Here is a 16,072-nt window from a genome sequence, read left to right as displayed (position 1 = left end):
GGATTACTAGCACCTAGCACAGTGCTTGTATATGAAAGTGGCCCAATATATGTTAAAGTGCATGCTCTTTGTTTGAAACAGATGGAAAGGGTCCACCCGCCTTGGCCTCCCAAAGTGCTGGGATTACAGGCGTGAACCACTGCGCCTGGCCACACTGTGACTTCTTTGAGGGTAGGGACAAGCTTATACCCATCTCTGGATTACTAGCACCTAGCACAGTGCTTGTATATGAAAGTGGCCCAATAAATGTTAAAGTGCATGCTCTTTGTTTGAAACAGATGGAAAGGGTGGGTGTGGTGGCTCACGCCTATAATCCCGGCACTTTAAAAGGCTGGGTAGGTGGATCACCTGAGGTCAGGAGTTTGAGACCAGCCTGGCCAACATGGTGAAGCCCTGTCTCTACTAAAAATAGAAAACTTAGCCAAGCATAGTGGCATGTGCCTGTAGTCCCAGCTACTTAGGAGGCTGGGCAGGAGAATCGCTTGAACTTGGGAGGTTGGGGTCACAGTGAGCCAAGATTGTACCACTGCACTCCAGCCTGGGAGACAGAATGAGACTGTGTCGAAAGGAAGGAAGAAAGGAGGGAGGGAGGGAAAGAAAGAAGGAGAGAGAGAGGAGAGAGAGAAAGAAAGAAAGAGAAATCAATCGATGGAAAGAATCTCCTGGATAGTTGACCAAAAATAGAGTCAATTACTGAATTACTGAAAAACAAAATCTTTCACTGTGGAATTGAACTGACAACTTATATGTCCATCAGTATGGCAGAACAAACCCCATGCTATGGAATGTTCTACAGCAGTAAATGAGGAAGCGAATCACACTGACATGGAAAACGCTCCACATTTTATTAGTTAAAAAAAATTGCAGGCCTGGTGCAGTGGCTCACGCCTATAATCCCAGCACTTTGGGAGGCCCAGGCCAGTGGATAACCTGAGGTCAAGAGTTCAAGACCAGCCTGGCCAACATGATGAAACCCTGTCTCTACTAAAAATACAAAAAAATTAACTGGGTGTGGTGGCAGGTGCCTGTAATACCAGCTACTTCAGGGGGCTGAGGCAGGAGACTCTCTTGAACCCAGGAGGGAGAGGTTGCGTGAGCCGAGATAGAGCCATTGCACTCCACTCCAGTCTGGGCAACAAGAGCAAAACTCTGTCTCAAAAAAAAAAAATACAAACAATGTAATTGTATAACATTTTATGGTTTTAAAAAACATAAAATGCAATCAAGGTATTGGCTGCAAAAAATAAAAAATGTGTATTATAAAAAGATAAAAGCTACATGTTTCTAGAGACATATATGTGTGTAAAAGAGCAAAAGACCTAGAAGCTTACACACCACACTGATAATAGCAGTTACCTCCACAAGAGAGTGGGGGTTTGGCTTGGTGACAAGGAAAGTTACCTGCATGTAGAATGAATTTTTTTTTTTTTGAGACAGAGTTTCACTCGTTACCCAGGCTGGAGTACAATGGTGTGATCTCAGCTCACCGCAGCCTCTGCCTTCCAGGTTCAAGCGATTCTCCTGCCTCAGCCTCCGGAGTAGCTGGGATTACAGGCATGCACCACCACACCCGGCTAATTTTGTATTTTAGTAGACATGGGGTTTCTTTTTTTTTAAAAAAAAAAGATGGAGTTTCACCATGTTGGTCAGGCTGGTCTTGAACTCCTGACCTCAGGTGATCCACCCACCTCCACCCACCTCGGCCTCCCAAAGTATTGGGATTACAGGTGTGACCACTGCACCCGGCCGACATGGGGTTTCTCCGTGTTGGTCAGGCTGGTCTCAAACTCCCGATCTCAAGTGATCCGCCCCTCCCCGCCAAGTGCTGGGATCATAGGTGTGAGATACCACACCTGGATAGAATTTTTTTAAAGATTACATTTGTGTAATTAAATTCTGTTAAAATTTCAAGTGAATTTCTATTTCTACCAATTTGTCTACTGCCTGAATACATAACTATTCTTTTTTTTTTTTTTTTAGAGGGGTTTCACCATATTGGCCAGGCAGATCTCGAACTCCTGACCTCAAGTGATCCACCCGCCTCAGCCTCCCAAAGTGCTGGGATTACAGGCATGAGCCACCGCACCTGGCCTCATAACTATTCTTAAAAGGAAGAATAGACTCTCTCTGGGACTGCCAATAATATTTCCTTCTAAGGATAGACACCTGACCACTCTCCACCTAAGCATCAATGAAAAATGTAGAGAAAGGAAGAGCTAAGAGCTCCTTTAACAAGCTCAGGATTGACACAGCCCGGTCCCTGACCTCCAGGGCCTTCAAGTGGGCCTTTCTGTGAAGGGTGGCCAGGCATCAATTTAGTAGGAAAGAAAACAGATGACTTATTTCCATCCATACTTAGGGAAAGTGCACTCTCCAAGGACTGCACACGTTTTTCTTTTCTTTTCTTTTTTATTTATTTATTTTTTTTGAGACAGAGTCTCACTCTTGTAGCCCAGGCTGGAGTGCAGTGGCCTGATCTAGTCTCACTGTAACCTCCGCCTCCCGGGTTCCAAGAAATTCTCCTGCCTCAGCCTCCTGAGTAGCTGGGATTTGCAGGCGCCCGCCACCACGACTGGCTAATGTTTGTAGTTTTGGTGTGAGACGGGAGTTTCACCATGTTGGTCAGGCTGGTCTCGAACTCCTGACCTCAAGTGATCTGCCTGCCTCGGCCTCCCAAAGTGTTGGGATTACAGGCGTGAGCCACATTTATACGAGCACATTTCTACCGAGCTGTAAGTTAAAGAAGACAGCAAGGTGCTTCTGTCATTCTGGGACAGAAACAGCTAAAGAGAAGATGTTTACAAGATTTAATGGAACAGAAATAGGAGAAGTGTACGCATGCTCTTTTATTTGTGACTATAGCGTCACAAATAATGTCTTTTGTGTGTAGTACCTAAGTTTGAAATATTCTTTCTTATACAAATGAGTGGGGCTTAACCTAAGAAATACAGGCTAAATTCTGCGACAAATGCATCTATCTCTGACCCGTCAGCAAACATCTTTTTTTCTGGCTTCAGTTTCCTCAATAAAAGAGGGGGTTGCGGCGGACTCAGCCCGAAACACAGCCTTTCTCCAACGTCTATCCAAAGCCTAGGGCGGCTCACTACCAACCGGCAGGCAAGCGCCTCCTCTGTGGGGCTGCGGACTGGAAGCCAGTGATTCCCATTCCTCGGCCGGGCTCTCCAGGTGACCGGAAGAAGAACCCCTCGTGCGGGACTGCAGTGCGCTCGACCGGCGCGGGTCGCTCTCGAACCCTGGCAGCGATATGTCCCGCATCGGAAAAGGTCCCGCGGTCGCCCCGGGGCCGGCGTTGGGGAGGTAGGAGTAGAGCGCACTGGCCCCGTGACGTGGTCCAATCCCGGGCCGAGGCCAGCAGTTTCTCCCCAACCGGTGGCTAGTCCCCTCTGCCACCTCCAGGACCAGGCTGGCGAAGGGGAGGGGGCGGGGCCTGGGACGTGGTCCAATGGGCACGCGCGCCGGGCGACGGGGGCGGGGCCGGGCGCGCGGCGCAGGGCCGGGCGGCTGAGGCTCCAATGAGCGCGCGCCGCGTCCGGGGCCGGCTGGTGCGCGAGACGCCGCCGAGAGGTTGGTGGCTAATGTAACAGTTTGCAAACCGAGGGGAGTTGTGAAGGGCGCGGGCTGGGGGCACTGCCGGCCTCGTGGGTACGTCCGTGCCGCGTCTGTCCCAGAGCTGGTGTCGCAGGAGCGGAGGCAAGAGGTAGCGGGGGTGTTCGGAGCTGCGGGCCGGCCACCCTTCCTAGGGGAGACAGCGTGCGAGCTCCGGGGGCGGGTCGGGAGCGCGAGGGAGGGCCTCGCGGACGCCGGGCGCTCGGCCTCGCACCAAGGGCCCAGCAGCTCTGCCCCGGGTCTGCCGTCACGCGCTGGGGCAGGCCGGGATCCGTTTCCGGGAGTAGGAGCCGCCGCCTTCGTCAGGTGAAGCTGAGGTGAACACCGGGTACCGGATACCCGCCGGGCAGTGAACCTTACGGCCCGTGGCACAGGGTCTGTGTGCACAGCGGGGCCAGGGAGTGGGCTGGGGAAGGGGAGGGGGCAGGACAACCCGCAGGGATGCCGAGGAGGAGACCGGCCTTTCTTCCATCCCAGCCACCCCCAACGTCATTACCTCTCTGTTCCCGTCCAGGCCCAGCCTCGCTTTCCCTGCCGGCGGGGTAGCTCCAAGTGTGGGGAGGTGGTTGAGCCCTGGGCGGGGATCCCTGGCCGCACCCCAGGTGTCTGACCACAGCCACAGTGCTACAGTGCTCCACTCACTGCCTGTGTGGTGGACGCAAGGCTCGAGTCTCCTTCCTCTTGTTCTGTTAGCTTCTCTGTTTAAGGATGTGGCAGAGCCGAGGACCCATGCTCTTTCGTTTGGGCCTTTGTGTGGGCGCTGCTGGGATGATTAGAGTGGTTGGTACCCATCAGGAGGGAGATGGGGAGAAGTAGGCATCTCTGCCCTGGGTGAGAATGAAGTAGGTATGAATCTTAGAGCTTCTCCGTTCTGGGATGTGGTTCTGTCTCCTCTGCGGGCATCCAGTTTCAAGTGTTTTCTTTCTTCCCCTCCCCCAGGGGCACAATGGCAGCCACAGACAGGAGGCAGAGGCAGAGGAGGCGAGTCTGTTGGGCCTTGGTGGCTGTGCTCTTGGCAGACCTGTTGGCACTGAGTGGTATGTACCACAGTAGAGGGAGCAAAAGGATAAATGATGACTGAACGATGCGTGGTGGGAAGCGGGCATGGGGCTGTCGGTCAGAAGTCTCTTGACTTGTTAGGTCCAGCGTTTTTGTCTTTTGCTATCTTAGTTTTCCCACAGAAGGTGGTATGCTTTGATTAGAGGGGGCCTCAGGAGGGTGGGGGAAGGGAGAGCTAATTGACAAACCTCTCTTTCCTTCAGATACACTGGCAGTGATGTCTGTGGACCTGGGCAGTGAGTCTATGAAGGTGGCCATCGTCAAACCTGGAGTGCCCATGGAAATTGTCTTGAACAAGTGAGGGTGGCCCCCGTGTTAAGGGTGGGGAATGAAGGAGTCTGGGCTACAAGTGTGAATGTGTTCTTCCTAGTGCCCACAGCAGACTTCGGTGTCTGAGTGGTTAGATGTGTGTGAGTGTCAAAGCTTCTGAGTCCTTCTGCTGCAGCTGCCTGGGCCCAACATGTCTTTTCCTCAGGGAATCCCGGAGGAAAACCCCGGTGATTGTGACCCTGAAAGAAAATGAAAGATTCTTTGGAGACAGTGCAGCAAGCATGGTGAGCTAGCAGTCCCCCTTCCCAGAGTGGTGGGCAGAGGAGAGGAGATGGCAGCCCCCAGAGTCTGTTTCCTGATTAGTCTCTGTGATGTAAGAGGTAGGTGATGGTGAACTTGGGAGCCTAATACTCTGCTCCTTCTTCACCCGTCAGGCCATCAAGAATCCAAAGGCTACACTGCGTTACTTCCAGCACCTCCTGGGGAAGCAGGCAGATAACCCCCACGTAGCTCTTTATCAGGCCCGCTTCCCAGAGCACGAGCTGACCTTCGACCCACAGAGGCAGACCGTACACTTCCAGATCAGCCCGTGAGTGTTCTGTTGGGGAAGGCGGTCTCAGCATCCCTGCTGGGCTCCACTGGTGTGTGTTCCTCATTGTCCCACCTTAATGCCTGGTTTTCCGTGGCTCAAACTACCTTCCCTCCCCTCAGGCAGCTGCAGTTCTCACCTGAGGAAGTGTTGGGCATGGTTCTCAATTACTCTCGTTCTCTGGCTGAAGATTTTGCAGGTGAGTGGTCCAGGTGTGGCCCGTGGTGGCCAGGCTCCCTAGGATCTAAGGCAGTGATTCTCAAACAGGGGCAGTTTTGCCAAACAGGGAACATTTAGCAACATTTGAAGATAGATTTTGGTTGTCACATCTAAGGGGTGCAACTGACATCTGGTGGGTAGAGGCCAGGGATGCTGCTAATCATCCTACAATGCACAGGACAGCACCCACAACAAAGAATTACCTGCTCCAAAATGTCACTAGTGACAAGGTTAGAAGCCCTCATCTAAGGTGTGGAGCCAGCAGGAGCCTTTTCTGTTGTCATCTGTAGAGCAGCCCATCAAGGATGCAGTGATCACCGTGCCAGTCTTCTTCAACCAGGCTGAGCGCCGAGCTGTGCTGCAGGCTGCTCGCATGGCTGGCCTCAAAGTGCTGCAGCTCATCAATGACAACACTGCCACTGCCCTCAGCTACGGTGTCTTCCGCCGGAAAGATATCAACACTACTGCCCAGGTGAGCCAGGGAGACCTGACCAGACATGCAGGGTGGCTGAATCTAAAGATAGAGGCCACTTGGTCCCTTTTGCTTCTTGTTTGCATGGTGGGGCTGGCCCTTGGCAAAATGTACCTATAGCCTCCTCTCAGCCCCTTGGAAGCAGGCAGGTGGGCAGGCACCCTGAGTCTGAAAAGGTTACTCTGACAGTTGCTTTGCTATCTCTACAGAATATCATGTTCTATGACATGGGCTCAGGCAGCACCGTCTGTACCATTGTGACCTACCAGACAGTGAAGACTAAGGAAGCTGGGATGCAGCCACAGCTGCAGATCCGGGGAGTAGGGTAAGTGGGTGCTTGGTGGGGGCTTCTTGTGAAGACCCTCAAGTCAGGGGTTTCTTCTTGGAGGAGCAACTGCTTTGCTTTCCTCCATACTGCAGGAATGCTCTCCTGCTTGAGTCATCAGTCATTGTAGGGGACCACTCACAAAGAGTAAGGGGATGCTAAGGAGCAGGGGAGGACAGTTTGGGAAATTGGAAGACATGGAACTTTCTAGACATTGTAAGGAATTCCATGGAGCTGCAGGCAATATGTAGGGTGTCAGATTCAATCTTGTTTTTGTTCTCTTGTCATTTCCAGTTAAATAATTACCACTCTTGTTTTCTTATTTCTTTTTTTAATTTTATTTTTATGGCCTGTGACGTAGCCCTCAGGAGATCCTGAGAACATGTACCCTGTTGTCTTATTTCTTGAAGCCATCTTTTTCTGTCTTCACCATTACCATCCAGTCCAAGTTGCCATCACCTCTTATCTGGAGAATTAAAAACATCTCCCTGTTTCTGGTGATGTCTTCTTTCAGTTCTTTCTTCATATTGCAGCCAGAGGGTTCTTCTTAAAATTCAACCTGATTGTCACCTGTTTCTTTAAAAACCTGTCACTGGCTCCAAAACTTTCCCTGTACCTGTGTCAGCCCTGCCTTCCGCAGCCTGTCTGAGCCCTGAGCCCTTTTGCTCTTTGAGCCCCAGTGATGCTTGCCCTCCTCTGGAACTTGCCATGCACTCTCCCACTTCAGAGTCTTTATGAACACTGTTGCCTCTGTCTAGAACATTCTTTGCCCTCCAGCTAGTGAACTCTGAACTCTTCAGTTCAAGTGATGCTTGCACTGAAATCATCCTTCAGATTTCAGTGCAAGCATCACTTTTTAGGAGACAGGTCCTTCAGCCTCCCTCAGTAGCTTGAATGTCCTCCATGCATGTTCTGTGAGCATTGTCCCCTGACCTTTACAACATGTGGGGTAGTGTTAATTTCATATTTATGTGGTTGTTCAACTTTTCCATAGCAGGAACCGTGTCTGTCTCCCCTCTGCCACTTTGTATTCCCAGAGGGAAGTACATAAGTGATACTCAGTAAACACCATTAAATGAATGAGTGGAAGAAGCGTCACTGCGAGGTGTCAGCTGTGATATAGAGAGTTGAGGGCAGAGTGTGTGTCCACGCATGGGGCACTGGAGATGAACAAGGTCCCATGAGATGAAGGAAAGGTGCCATGTGGGGATGAGAGTCAGACCCCTATGCAGATGTGGGGACCTCATGTGTTCTTCACTCTTTTCCTTGCTCCATTTTCTGAACAGATTTGACCGTACCCTGGGGGGCCTAGAGATGGAGCTCCGGCTTCGAGATCACCTGGCTGGGCTTTTCAATGAGCAGCGCAAGGGCCAGAGAGCAAAGGATGTGCGGGAGAACCCGCGTGCCATGGCCAAGCTGCTGCGTGAGGCTAATCGGCTCAAAACCGTCCTCAGTGCCAACGCTGACCACATGGCACAGGTACCCACAAGTGGCTGGTTGAGGCTGTATTTGTCCCACATTGAGAGTGAGGGATCCTGCCACTGAACTGGGCTGCTTGTGCCTGGCATGGCCCATGTTCCTCCCTCTGCCATCTTCCCAAAGACCTATTCTTTTTGTTTCTATCCTACTCACCAAGAGAGCAGGACCTGGGCAAGAACCCCCTGACAGTCCCTATCCTCCCCCAGATCGAAGGCCTGATGGATGATGTGGACTTCAAGGCAAAAGTGACTCGTGTGGAATTTGAAGAGTTGTGTGCAGACTTGTTTGAGCGGGTGCCTGGGCCTGTACAGCAGGCCCTCCAGAGTGCTGAAATGAGTCTGGTGAGCGAGTAGGGGAAGGTGGGAATGCCCCATAGGGCAGGGCATAGGAAATCCTTGGGACGTCAGGGGATGAGTCAGTGCTGAGGAGGAGCATTAACTGCGTGCTGTTCCACCTCTCATTCTTCCCCACTGCAGGATGAAATTGAGCAGGTGATCCTGGTGGGTGGGGCCACTCGAGTCCCCAAAGTTCAGGAGGTGTTGCTGAAGGCCGTGGGCAAGTGAGTGTGGGGGCTAGGGCATTGGGCTGAGTTCTGCCTGGGGCAGAGTTTTGGGCTGAGCAGCTGGAGGACTGAGGGGAGGGAAGTCCCAGTTGCATGCTCCAGGTTAGACCATGCTGAAGCTTGGGACTTTCACAGGGAGGAGCTGGGGAAGAACATCAATGCAGATGAAGCAGCCGCCATGGGGGCAGTGTACCAGGCAGCTGTGCTCAGTAAAGCCTTCAAGGTGAAGCCATTTGTCGTCCGAGATGCAGTGGTCTACCCCATCCTGGTGAGTGAGCCTGACTGAGCAGGTGACAAGTTCCCTTTACCTCTCCCAAGTGTGGTCTCCCCTTCTGTCTGCTGTAGCTCATCCCTTTATCTGTCCACTAAGAGGTATCCCCCACTTCACCCCACTCCTTAGTCCAGAACCTACATGGGTTCTCTAGTGTGCCTCTGTCTGTCTGATTTGTAGGTGGAGTTCACGAGAGAGGTGGAAGAGGAGCCTGGGGTTCACAGCCTGAAGCACAATAAACGGGTACTTTTCTCTCGGATGGGGCCCTACCCTCAACGCAAAGTCATCACCTTTAACCGCTACAGCCATGATTTCAACTTCCACATCAACTACGGTGACCTGGGCTTCCTGGGGCCTGAAGATCTTCGGTGAGAGGCGGGGGTGCCAGATGAGAATTTCAGGGATCGGGAGGCATGGCTGCTAGACAATCTGAGGACAGGGGGTGAGAGAGAATGTGGGCCTTCAGGGCTGAAACAGGGGAAGCAGGCTGTGGAGTTGGGGTTAGGTTGTAAGCAGCTCCTCTGGAGAATGTATTCACCTCCTAAGTGTGCCCTTGGGGAGTGCCCATGACACCTCGTGCCAGGAAGCCATGTAGTCTAGACGGTGGATGTGGGCTGGGGTGAGTCCCCCTGAACTCCTCTTTCCTCCCCAACCAGGGTATTTGGCTCCCAGAATCTGACCACGGTGAAGCTAAAAGGGGTGGGTGACAGCTTCAAGAAGTATCCTGACTATGAGTCCAAGGGCATCAAGGCTCACTTCAACCTGGATGAGAGTGGCGTGCTCAGTCTAGACAGGGTGAGAGCTGAAGAAGACCCCGTGTTCATGCCAGTGGCTCAGGCCGTGCCAGCCATTTCCAAAGCAGGTTCCACATGGTGTTAGGACATGATAACCATAAAAGATTTGGGAATCAGAAAAATGTTGGCTTTAAATAGAGCTAATCAGTGATCTGGTGCAGACCCCCTTATAGCCTATAAATGTTCGTGGGAATTGTAAATTTCTTAGAGGGAACTACTGAATGGTTTGAAGAATCCACTCTTTTTTTTTTTTTTTTTTTTTTTTGAGACAGGGTATTGGCTCTGTCACCTAGGCTGGAGTATAGTGGCATGGTCATAGCTCATTCCAGCCTTGAACACCTGTGCTTAAATGATCCTCCCACCTCAGCCTCCTGAGTAGCTGGGATAGGCATGTGCCACCACATCCTGCTAATTTTTTTTGTGCTTTTTATAGAGACAGGGTCTCACTATGTTGCCCAGACTGGTCGCTAACTCCTGGGATCAAGTGATCCTCCTGCCTCAGCCTCCCAAAGTACAGGGATTACAGGTGGGAACCACTATGCCTGGCCTCAGGAATCCACTTATTATTTTTTGAGATAATTTCTCTGTATTGTCCAGGCTGGAGTACAGTGGCATCTTCAGTCACTGCAACCTCCACCTCCTGATTTCAAGCAATTCTCCTGTGTCAGCCTCCTGAGTAGGTGGGATTACAGGTGCCTGCCACCACGCCCCATTGATTTTTGTATTTGGAATAGAGATGGAGTTTCACCATGTTGGCCAGGCTGATCTCAAACCCCTGACCTCAAGTGATCCACCCACCTTGGCCTTCTAAAGAGTTAGGATTACAGGCATGAGCCACTGAACCTGGCCAGGAATCCATTTTTGAAGAACAAATCAGGGGGTAATATGGATGTAATGGCCTATACTGTTAAGTGGGGGGCTCTATGGGGAAAGAGGAACTAGGTCCCTGTTCATGAAGGGCTCCTAATCAAAGGAGATGGGTGACCACCTCTAAGTCCTTAGAAAAGGCAAATGAGAAACTAGGCCTGCAACGGCATGGAGTGTGCATAAGCAGACACCCACTTTGGCAGGATGTTTGCAGAGAAAGGATGGGTTAGCCTGTGTGTTTCTTCATTTTGAAATCGTTTTCAGGTGGAGTCTGTATTTGAGACACTGGTGGAGGACAGCCCAGAAGAGGAATCTACTCTCACCAGTAAGATGAGCATGCATGTGTGTATGGGAGAGAATGTACTTGCATGATGGTTGGGGAGGTGGACAGGGTGTGGCCCTTGGGAGTTACTGCTGTGGGCCCCTTTTGAGTCTTTGGGTTTTCCTCCCCCTAGAACTTGGCAACACCATTTCCAGCCTGTTTGGAGGTGGTACCACACCAGATGCCAAAGAGAATGGTACTGATACTGTCCAGGTGAGCTCAGGATGGAGCCAGGGAGCATGGAGGACAATGGGGGGTACAAGTAGTAGCAGCAGGGGAAGGGGCTGAGGATGGGCTGCCCCTGCCCCTATTAACCACTCACTCCTCAGGACCCTCTGAGCTCTGAGCTATTTCTTGACCAGCGCTCCCAAGGCCCATTCCCCTCATTCCAGATGCTCTTCCTTTGTCCAGCTAGATTGCCACAGTCCAAGCAGGTCATTGACCATTTCCATATAGCGGTCACCTGTCCACCCCCATGCTGTATCTTTAGTGGTGAGCGCCTGCCAGGCAGAGCCCAGGAGGTCAGCAGTGCTGAGCCAGGCCTTCTTGGAGGCCCTGCTCCTGATTGTTCCCTGGGGTGCCTGTGGTGTTTCTAGGAGGAAGAGGAGAGCCCTGCAGAGGGGAGCAAGGACGAGCCTGGGGAGCAGGTGGAGCTCAAGGAGGAAGCTGAGGCCCCAGTGAAGGATGCCTCTCAGCCCCCGCCCCCTGAACCTAAGGGAGATGCAGCCCCTGAGGGAGAAAAGGCCACAGAAAAAGAAAATGGAGACAAGTCTGAGGCCCAGGTGAGCTGTGGCAGAGTGAGGCCAGTGTGGACCCAGAGGCTAAGGAAATGGGCACCTGCCTTGTTTCTGCCCTGTGGAGAATGTAGGACGGCCAAGGCTTTTCCTAACATCCCTGACTCTTCCCACCCAGAAGCCAAGTGAGAAGGCAGAGGCAGGGCCTGAGGGCATCCCTCCAGCCCCAGAAGGGGAGAAGAAGCAGAAGCCCGCCAGGAAGCAACGAATGGTAGAGGAGATCGGGGTGGAGCTGGTTGTTCTGGACCTGCCTGACTTGCCAGAGGATAAGCTGGCTCGGTCAGTGCAGAAGTAAGTGAGGACGCTGGTATGTGTATACACGTGCGCAGGGTGGGCAGGTTGAGGGAGGGCTATCTGACCAAGAGTCTCAGGTTCTCACCTACCCTCTCCCTCATCCCTTCCGCTCCTTTTTCCCATAGACTTCAGGACTTGACACTCCGAGACCTAGAGAAGCAGGAACGAGAGAAAGCTGCCAACAGCTTGGAAGCATTCATCTTTGAGACCCAGGTCAGTAGGCAGGAGGTAGCAGCTCCCCCGGGCTTACACCTGGCTCTGTGGGCCTTGCCCCTGGGCTTGTGGGTGCATGTGTTTGCATGTCCCCCCCCAGGACAAGTTGTACCAGCCCGAGTACCAAGAAGTGTCCACAGAGGAGCAGCGTGAGGAGATCTCTGGGAAACTCAGTGCCACATCCACCTGGCTGGAGGATGAGGGTTATGGAGCCACCACAGTGGTGAGGGGCCTCTCAGGACATGGCAGGTGGAATGGGAGCTCTCCTTCCTCTCCCAGGGTCAGAGAGAGAGAAGAGCGGGGGCTTGAGCCCATAAAGAAGGACATGGGGCTGACTCCAGGTTCTGCTGTCATCCCTTCCACCCCTCTGCCCAATCCCACATCCATCAGATGTTGAAGGAGAAGCTGGCTGAGCTGAGGAAGTTGTGCCAAGGGCTATTTTTTCGGGTGGAGGAGCGCAAGAAGTGGCCTGAACGGCTGTCTGCCCTCGATAATCTCCTCAACCATTCCAGCATGTTCCTCAAGTGAGCAGCCCCTGAATCCTTTATGCAGTCCTGCCAAGGCCACTGGCTCTCATTCCTACCAGCTTCCCACTCCCCACACCGCAAGCCCCTCTTCCTGTGGGGCTAATGGTCTCCTCTTTGGCTTCCAGAGGGGCCCGGCTTATTCCAGAGATGGACCAGATCTTCACTGAGGTGGAGATGACAACACTAGAGAAAGTCATCAATGAGACCTGGGTAATCACTTTGTAAATACTTAACCAGATACTTAGCTGCCATCCCAGGTACCGTGGGAGAGGCGGAGAGATGAAGCCACAGCAGCCCCTGCCTCCTGGCTTACCATCTAATCTGAAGGCAAAAAATGTCCGTATTTGCGTCCACATTTGATTAGTTCCAAACAAAGGCCATGGCCATAAGAGTCATCAGACCAGAGGAGCAAACAACCCATCCCATGAGGATAGAGAAAGCTGCTTTGAGGAGCTGGGATTTGAGCTAGATTCAGAACATGGCCCAGGGTTTGGCTCTGTGAAACTGACTTGTCATATGAAGCAGAAATTGTTTTGGATATGTGGGGGCTCTTGAGCCAGAGCTCAGAAGTGGAGTCAAGAAAAGAGTATTTGGCCAGGTTTGGTGGCTCACACCTGTAATCTCAGCACTTTGGGAGGCCGAGCTGGACGGATCACAAAGTCGAGATCAAGACCATCCTGGCCAAATGGTGAAACCCCATCTCTAATAAAAATACAAAAAATTAGCTGGGCATGGTGACATGTGCCTATAGTCCCAGCTACTCTGGAGGTGGAAGCAGGAGAATCGCTTGAACCCAGGAGGCAGAGGTTGCAGTGAGCCAAGATCACGCCACTGTACTCCAGCCTGGTGACAGAGCCAGACTCCATCTTAAAAAAAAAGAGTATTCAAAGTGTTTATTCAGTTGTAGTCACTCCAGTGTGGTAGGATGTAACCAGAAACGTGCAGGTCATTGTGGAGAACCTCTAATGTTAGCCTCATGGGGCTGAGCCCAGGGGTGGCAGTGATTTGCAGTCTGAGGGAAGAGGCTGGTTGGGGGTGTGATTCCATCTGGGACAGAGATGTCTGCTCTCTCCACGGCTAGCTCGGAGCCTCTCCTGGTCTCACCCACAGGCCTGGAAGAATGCAACTCTGGCCGAGCAGGCCAAGCTGCCCGCCACAGAGAAGCCCGTGTTGCTCTCAAAAGACATTGAGGCCAAGATGATGGCTCTGGACCGAGAGGTGCAGTATCTTCTCAATAAGGCCAAGTTCACTAAGCCCCGACCCCGGCCCAAGGACAAGAATGAGACCCGAGCAGAGCCTCCCCTCAATGCCAGTGCCAGTGACCAGGGGGAGAAGGTCATCCCTCCAGCAGGTGAGGGCAGGGTACCTGGCTGCATGTTCTGCTGGACAGGGAGATGGCCTCCTTTCCCTCCTGAGGCTATGTCTCACCCCTAATTTCCTTCCAGGCCAGACTGAAGATGCAGAGCCCATTTCAGAACCTGAGAAAGTAGAGACTGGTGAGTTGGGGCAACTGTGGTTGGGCACGTGGATGTTGCATTAGCCCAGGGGTAGGCAAACTGGCAGGCACAGCCTGTTTCTAGACAACCCATGAGCTTGAATGGCCTTTGCATTTTTAAAGGGTTATATTAAAAAAACAGTAGGCAAAGAGACCATATGTTCATGTATCCTAAAGTATTTACTAGCTGGCTCTTCATAGAAAAAGTGGCGCAGCCCTCCCTTAGCCTCTTCCTCCCTTCTGAGGAGACTAACCTGTTCCTTCCCAAAGCAGGATCTGAACCAGGAGACACTGAGCCTCTGGAGTTAGGAGGTCCTGGAGCAGGTGAGGGTGGAGCTGGGGTACAGTGGGAAGCCTGGTGGGGTCTCAGGAAAAGCTGCAAAGAACTGGGGTTGGTTTCCTCTGTTTCACATGCTGTGATTTCTTTGCTCCCCTCAACTCCCAGCAGAACCTGAGCAGGAAGAACAATCGACAGGACAGAAGCAGCCTTTGAAGAACGATGAACTATAACCCCCACTTCTGTTTTCCCCATTCATCTCTACCCACTTCTCCCACCACCTCTATTTATTAAACATCGAGAGTCAGGGGAGGGGTTGGTCCTGCCCTCGGCTAGAGTTCCTTTTCTCACACCTGTGATTGGAGATGTGGAGAAGGAGAAGGGAGGGACAGCTCACTGGTTCCTTCTGCAGTAGCTCTGTGGCTAAAAACTGAAATTGTTCAGTTTCCCAGTCCCACTCCCTGTTCCCTACCCATATAGGCCCTAAATTTGGGAAAAATCACTATTATGTCTTAATTCTTTGCCTGTGGGTAAGGAGAGAATGGCTGCCAGTGGTTGATGGGTCCTAGGGATGGGAAGGGGGTATCTGGGGTTACTGGGGAGTTTTTACTCTTCTCTGGTCTTCTCTCCCTACCTCCCTCTCCCACCATGTGATCAGCGTTCTTTTGGGCCAGTGTCTGCAGATCCTCGGTTACCAGGTTTGGTTTCCGAGTGCATATCTGTGCTCTTTCCTCCCTCTGCGGGCTTCTCTTTCCCTGAATCCCCTTCCCCGTTCCCATCCAGCACTCCCCCTGGGTTTCCTTGGCTTCCTGCTGCTTGTTAGGCAGTTCTCTGCCCCTTGCCTAAAAGCCCGTCCCTCTGGATTGGCCAAAGTAAATCTAGAAGGATTGTCACTCACATTTCCAACTCCTAGTGACCAAAGGAGGCAGGGACACAGTGAAGAAGGGAGCCCACCACCTCTCCAAGGAGGAAAGCCAGGTAGAATGGTTGGTATGGGATGCTAGCATCCTGCAAGCTCTGTCATAATCTGCATCTTCCCAGAAGCCTGGTACCCCAGATTCCTGTGACTCCCTGCCACCTTCTCTCTTCTGTTCTGCTCCTTCCAGACAGCCTTTCTCACCCCTTGCCTCCCCTGGGCTGACCAAAATGTGCTTTCTACTGTGAGCCCCTATCCCAAGATAACCTGGGGGACGGAGAGACCATGGTGTGAATGTAGAGATACCACCTCCCTCTCTCTGAGGCAGGCCTGTGGATGAAGGAGGAAGGCCAGCCCTGGCCTTCCTCTGTGCATCGCTCTGCTAGGATGGGAACCCCCTACCAACTATGCCTATGCCTAGGGAGCCTGTCCTCAGTATTCCGTCTGTAGCGGGAGCTAGGACTGCTGCCTCAGCACTAAGACAAGAACGAACCTGGCTGAGTCAGTCATTTTGTCTTTTCCTTTTTTTTTTCCCTCCCCCACGTTGGCAGAGATGGGACCTAAGGGCCCCACCCCCACCTCTTCTGTATGTTTGAATTCTTTCAATAGCAGTTGATGCTGACTGGACAGGTTTGAGTCAGATTGTACTTCGCTCCATTGTTAATTGATAAACTGTTTCAATAAAATATTCTTTTCTACA

The 16,072-nt window shown here is 52.1% G+C and overlaps 1 protein-coding gene across 8 annotated transcripts in view; it reads left to right on the top strand.

Annotated features, from left to right (window-relative positions):
• HYOU1 (hypoxia up-regulated 1) overlaps positions 1 to 16,072 on the top strand; it is a 23,389-nt gene extending 7,317 nt beyond the window's left edge. The window contains exons 1-26 of one of the 8 annotated variants that reach the window (XM_012470336.3): positions 3,533 to 3,585; positions 4,567 to 4,664; positions 4,890 to 4,983; positions 5,162 to 5,240; positions 5,391 to 5,545; positions 5,668 to 5,744; positions 6,055 to 6,236; positions 6,446 to 6,561; positions 7,848 to 8,040; positions 8,247 to 8,381; positions 8,517 to 8,599; positions 8,738 to 8,870; positions 9,054 to 9,241; positions 9,530 to 9,668; positions 10,799 to 10,859; positions 10,990 to 11,069; positions 11,453 to 11,638; positions 11,769 to 11,941; positions 12,070 to 12,157; positions 12,258 to 12,380; positions 12,548 to 12,681; positions 12,810 to 12,894; positions 13,795 to 14,035; positions 14,130 to 14,180; positions 14,453 to 14,503; positions 14,628 to 16,072. In XM_012470336.3, coding sequence (XP_012325759.1) covers positions 4,574 to 4,664; positions 4,890 to 4,983; positions 5,162 to 5,240; positions 5,391 to 5,545; positions 5,668 to 5,744; positions 6,055 to 6,236; positions 6,446 to 6,561; positions 7,848 to 8,040; positions 8,247 to 8,381; positions 8,517 to 8,599; positions 8,738 to 8,870; positions 9,054 to 9,241; positions 9,530 to 9,668; positions 10,799 to 10,859; positions 10,990 to 11,069; positions 11,453 to 11,638; positions 11,769 to 11,941; positions 12,070 to 12,157; positions 12,258 to 12,380; positions 12,548 to 12,681; positions 12,810 to 12,894; positions 13,795 to 14,035; positions 14,130 to 14,180; positions 14,453 to 14,503; positions 14,628 to 14,689 — 3,000 coding nt within the window. In that variant the 5' untranslated portion in view covers positions 3,533 to 3,585; positions 4,567 to 4,573 and the 3' untranslated portion in view covers positions 14,690 to 16,072. Of the gene's footprint in view, positions 1 to 3,532; positions 3,719 to 4,566; positions 4,665 to 4,889; positions 4,984 to 5,161; positions 5,241 to 5,390; positions 5,546 to 5,667; positions 5,745 to 6,054; positions 6,237 to 6,445; positions 6,562 to 7,847; positions 8,041 to 8,246; positions 8,382 to 8,516; positions 8,600 to 8,737; positions 8,871 to 9,053; positions 9,242 to 9,529; positions 9,669 to 10,798; positions 10,860 to 10,989; positions 11,070 to 11,452; positions 11,639 to 11,768; positions 11,942 to 12,069; positions 12,158 to 12,257; positions 12,381 to 12,547; positions 12,682 to 12,809; positions 12,895 to 13,794; positions 14,036 to 14,129; positions 14,181 to 14,449; positions 14,504 to 14,624 lie in introns of those variants that run through there. The other 7 variants (XM_012470335.3, XM_012470331.3, XM_012470333.3 and 4 more) reach the window with 7 other exon arrangements.

The sequence above is a fragment of the Aotus nancymaae genome, unplaced genomic scaffold (genome assembly GCF_030222135.1).
Source record: "Aotus nancymaae isolate 86718 unplaced genomic scaffold, 86718_ANA_hifiasm-v0.15.2.pri h1tg000012l, whole genome shotgun sequence".
NCBI classification, from domain to species: domain Eukaryota; kingdom Metazoa; phylum Chordata; class Mammalia; order Primates; family Aotidae; genus Aotus; species Aotus nancymaae.
The sequence above is the reverse complement of the archived record's forward strand: the minus strand, read 5'-3'. Positions and strand labels throughout refer to the sequence as shown.